Source organism: Poecilia reticulata, linkage group LG10 (assembly GCF_000633615.1).
Source record: "Poecilia reticulata strain Guanapo linkage group LG10, Guppy_female_1.0+MT, whole genome shotgun sequence".
Taxonomy (NCBI): domain Eukaryota; kingdom Metazoa; phylum Chordata; class Actinopteri; order Cyprinodontiformes; family Poeciliidae; genus Poecilia; species Poecilia reticulata.
In genome coordinates, this window is record NC_024340.1 from 11,658,288 (window position 1) to 11,663,621 (window position 5,334).

General features: G+C 40.8%; 1 protein-coding gene across 1 annotated transcript in view; it reads right to left on the bottom strand.

The window, feature by feature from the left end:
- Positions 1 to 1,868: 1,868 nt before the first annotated feature.
- The window catches only part of mchr2b (melanin concentrating hormone receptor 2b), a 6,723-nt gene continuing 3,257 nt past the window's right edge, over positions 1,869 to 5,334 (bottom strand). Inside the window, exon 2 of the mRNA XM_008419972.2 lies at positions 1,869 to 4,960. Coding sequence (XP_008418194.1) covers positions 4,321 to 4,960 — 640 coding nt within the window. The 3' untranslated portion in view covers positions 1,869 to 4,320. The remainder of the gene's footprint in view (positions 4,961 to 5,334) is intronic.

A 5,334-nucleotide genomic window follows, 5' to 3' on the forward strand; every position in this document is an offset into this window, starting at 1 on the left:
GCTGCTGGTGGGGGTCAGAGATTTCTGAACTCTTACGAGAATCTGTGGGAGTGGGAGCTGTAAAACCACACTGAGTGAGAAAATGCAATTTTCTTTTAATTGAGATAATGTATACAAAACAATAATAGGAGGAGGAACAATTTCCCCCATGTATTTTGGCACAAAAGACATTTAAGAGCGTGTTTTCCTCAAGAATGTAGGCCCCTGACCATCAACACTGTTTACTCTACAGATTCAATTATCACACTTTATTTTACGAGTTACTGTAGAAACTTCATGAGCTTCTATTTAAATTAAAGATCATTTTCAGATTAGCTACTTAAGTTTAATCGCGTTTATCTTTCCTGAATGATAGTTGTGCTCTGCTCATCCTTTCCTGTCAATTTAGTTAAATTGAATTCCTCGTTATATGGTGGCAAGACTTAAAAAAACAAACAAACAAAACAAAACAGAAGTCTGACATTTCAAGAAGCTTTATCACCTTTAATTTATAGGATTTGGATAAGAAGTTTGGTAGCGCTCCCATGCCACCGGACAACTACATATGAAGCAGCGGCATATCATTTCAGCTCCTTTTACATTCGCCACTTTTCTTCTTTTCTTGGAGCCTTATTTTCTCAGCAAAAATAGAATTGTATTTTCTGCAGCTAAGAGCTTTATTTCAACTACAAAACGCAAACATTATTTTTAACAAATTACCACTCTGGCTTTTAAAATAATTCTCGTCAGCAGTGCACCACAAAGCAGTAATTCTACAAACCTAAATCATAAAAATGTTATGAAACCCACCAGAAGATGACTCAAGAGTGTGAAACCTTTGGCGACGTCGGTCTGAAGYGCCTCACACGAGAATCCATCTAAAAAACAAAGTTGTGCTCTTATCCACGGTCACTCGAGGCGACGGCTTGTAGGCCGTAAGATGAGACGAATGTTATGCCATTGCTAAGTGAAGAAGCTTTCAGCAACACTATAACTGACAGGGGTTCTTGTTTTATATTAGTCCCCTTGCACAGCATCCCTTCCCATTCACCACAGTCTGCTGCTGGTGTCATAAAAAAGAAAAAGAGCTAGAGAAAAACACCGTGGAGCAAAGTCCGCTGCTTTTATGTGGTGTGGTTGAAGATGAATCTGGAATACACCATCCCCGGTTATGACGTAATAACATTTAATCTATTAAATTAAAACCACAGCCAGCCTTGGGATGCTGGGACGGTGAAATGCAGACCTCAAGTTTGTCATTTGTGAGCATTTGAAAACCACAGCAACTTAACGCAGCAGTGCTATACAATATATATATATATGGATGGATGGATGGATGGATGGATGGATGGATGGATGGATGGATGGATGGATGGATGGATACACATTATTTTAAGCAAAAGGTTAAAATATATATTAAGCAAAGGTTGTGAATCCTTATGTAAATGTGATTTCTTGGTTTTCTATTTTTAATCAATTTACAAAAATCKGACATAATGGGTGTCTCTGTGTAGAATTTTGAAGACACAGATTAATTTAATACAATTTGGAAAAAGGCTGTAACATAATATCAGACTTAATTCATGATTGGATGAACTCCTGAGAACTTTGCTTGAAATTTGACTGACTGTTGCTTACAAGTTAAGAATTTTAACTAACGTGAAATTTGACATTCATACACAGGATGACTAAATATAGTGTAAAATTACTCTCATTTTTTTTACAATCCTCACCACAGATGCTCAGCTTTTGAGCTCTGGATTGTGCATGWKAAGTGACAAACTCTGGGGCGCCCCCTGTTGGCCTGGAGGTCACTTACAGCTAGCTTGTTTAAGTATGCCTTGGGTTGGGTCCATTCAAATAATGGAAACCATCTTTTGTCAGCCGTCTTTTTTAATTTTCAATGTTTATTTAATGATGGGAGGTAACAAAAGCAAAACAATAAAATACAAGTCACATTTTCACGAACTACAAATTTCCACAGATTTTTACTAAGCCTTGATTGAAGCACAGGGAAGGACTCTTATAGACACAGCAAAGCACTTCTGGGGCAACATCTGCAGAAGCAATCTGGGTCACAGTACATCACATTTAGTGCTYGAGTGCCACAACAAACATTAAGACCCTTTGCAAGACGATAACAAGAGCACTAAATYAGGAAAAACAGACGAGAGGAATGAAACAGCAACATGTTTGGTTTCATAAACAACTCTTTAAGTCTGAATTAGTTTCTCCACAGTGACAACTTGCTTTAATTTAACTTGAGTAAATCCAAAAAAATAAAGAAAGAAAGTCACAAACAAAAAAAGCATTTTTCAAACGATCAATCAAAATGACTGGAGAACACTTGGTGCTGATCAGTCATTTTTTATATTTATATCAATCYGTTTCATTCCTCCTAGCATTATGCTCTATTTTTTTTAAACAATAACAAAACGGTCCTTAAGCATTTATTCACTTGTTCCTGACCCATTTGTCATATGTTATTTTAACATCTAATCATATTTAAGAGATAAAGTAAATCTTTTTTTGTACATTTGCTCTCACATTTTATTCTCCACCTGACCGAACGATGATGAAAAAAACGGTATCAGTCACTTACAGTGTTTGTCTGTGAGATGTCACTGGTTGTTTGCTGAATCCTTTATGAAAATAGTCACAAAAATACACAAGATACAGAAAACAACACAAGGACATGATAAATTACCAACGCAAACTCCTGCTCCAACTATATTAACCCATATATCAACGTGTACATGTAGTGCCTTGTAAAAGTATTCACACATTTTGTCACATTAAAGCACTTTGCTGCAAATTTAAATCTACATAAAGAACTGCATGAATGTTTAAAAAAAAGTCCTCTTTGCAGTTTTYCCCCTAAAAATGTGTCACAACAAAATTGATCTTTTTGGCCCACATCCAAAATCGTGTGATAAAAACTAACACTGAACACACCATCCCCCTCAGTGACAAACGGTGGTGGCGGTATCATGTTGCGGGGGGCGGGGGGGTGAAAAGTGGTTCTAAACAGCGTTAACTCTGGGGAACTGAAATTAAAAGGCACAACATCGTACAATTTGCAAACCATGTATCCTTTTCGTCAAACGTCTGCGCCTCRTTGTGACGGCCCGTCCCGCAAAACCCCAGTAAGATACGATAAAGCCTGAGCTGACAGRGTGTGAAATGGTTCAAAGGAGGTGAATATTTCATCTCCTAAAGTCACATGTACGTTACATACACATGTTCGTCTCTCCTGAGGCATGTGGCTCAAACATTTCAATATGGCATCAGAATGTTCTGCTGCAAGCAGTCAGAGGATACTCAACCACGGTAATAACTGCACAGGCTGAGGGATCGTTGAGTGCCGCTGTATATTTTCCTAACCTTCGTAAAGCAGTCCCTGAGAGGAGTTTCCTGGTACAGCGCTCAATATTTGACGTCGGAAACCGACAGAAGTGGGCTGAACACCGTGTGACTCTGCACTCATAATAAATACGGYGTGTTGTWCTTTAAATACAACATTTCCTGCAAACACAATTCATCAGCAGAGGACCAGTCCTAACAACAGGCTATAAATACAGTACATTCCCCGTTAGCAAGCACTTAAATCCTTCAAAGATCCACTCTGATATGTTGAGAAAACATAGCCAGAGACAACTACACATATATATTAYTTTTCTGTATTTGTGTGTTTTTAAATAATAAATTATACTTTATTATTGTACGTGGGCTTTATTCACAMTTAAAGGAGCCAAACACAAAAGAGAACTAGCTCTCACAGGCTCGGTCCGCCGTTAAACGGACCCTTTACTACGCAGTAAACCGAATTTACAAGTTATTTCCATAAAAAGCGTCCCTCGTTCTGCGCGACAAAGTTTTAAAAACCGGGACAAGTGGCACAGAAAGCCTTACGGCTGCCYCATTTCAAAACAGAGCAGCTCTTATCTGTACCAGTAAACTGTGGATTATTGAGGCCGCTGGTTACAAATCATGAGCCCTTATAGTGACTTCTTGATTGGATTACTTACAGCAGATCGTGTCTGTTCAGCCAGAAGACGCCACAGTAGGTACTGGTGAAAGGACCAGCGAAGCTGCGCCGTGGAATTCAGTCCGTCGTGAGCCGACCGGCTGTGTGTGGCCTGTGCTTTCTGTGGATTCATCCAAAGAAAATTACAGTGCCTTTATTTGGAGTTTATTTTATTAAAGCTGGATTTGATGCTGCTGCTTCAGGCTTTTTTTTTTCTTCCTTCTTCTGTGTAATAACAAATCCATTTACAATTCTAAAAAAAAAAAAAAGAAAAAGTACACCGCCTATTTGTTACACCGTATAAGTGAAGCGGACTAGATGACCGTGATGCGGTAGTTGGGGTCGTTTGTCGTGCTGGAGCCGTCGGTTTTGACCACGGTGACCTTGGACGAGTGCTGCGAGCTGTGCAGCGCGCTGCGCCGGCACAGGCGCTCGCGGTAGTTCTGGGCGAAGATGAGTAGCATGAGCGGGTTGATGCAACTGTGCGAGTAGCTGAGGCAGATGCTGATGTTGTACGCGTAGACGAAAGCGATGGTGGGCCGGTTGTTGCTCAGGTTGATCACCTGGATGACGTGGTAGGGCGACCAGCAGATCAGGAACAAGGCGATGACCATCAGCACCATTTTGGTGGCCCTCTTGGCCCACACCGACTGCTTGCGCTTGACGCGGCGGATGGAGCTGAACACGTGGTAGAGGGTGAGCGAGTAGAAGGTGCTGATGATGATGAGCGGGATGATGAAGCCCAGGATGGACTGGTAGAGCGTGTACCAGTACATGTCCTCCGGCCCGTCCAGGTACATCATGCACACCTCCATGTGCTCCCTGCGGATCACCTTGGCGTAGATCATGACGGGCACGGTGAGGAGGACGCTGCCCAGCCACACCAGCAAGTTGATTACGACGGTCCACTGGACGGTCCGCCGCTCTGAGCTGGGATGCACAATGGCGATATACCTGGCAGGAAAAGAGATTAAGATTTTTACACCATGAAAAAGAGAATAAAGATGATTATTTTTTTTTTTTTTATAGTGCATGACAAAGATTCTTAGGCGGTCGTGTTAATGCTGGAGGATCTTGAAATCAGGACCCGCAGTGATGATGAGACAAACTGCACTACATTAACATTTCGTTTCTCTGTCTTGATGAAAAGCTGTATGTCAGGGAGTGCTTGCAGATTTATAATAAGATCAGACTTGGCTGCTTTTATTGCAGGGAGCTGAAAAACCATGCAARAAAAAGAGCAGTTTAAGTGCGGTAAATTATATACATCCATCCACCTTTCAGTGTTGTGTCGCCGTCTTTGTTAAGATTTTCTATGACAACAATTT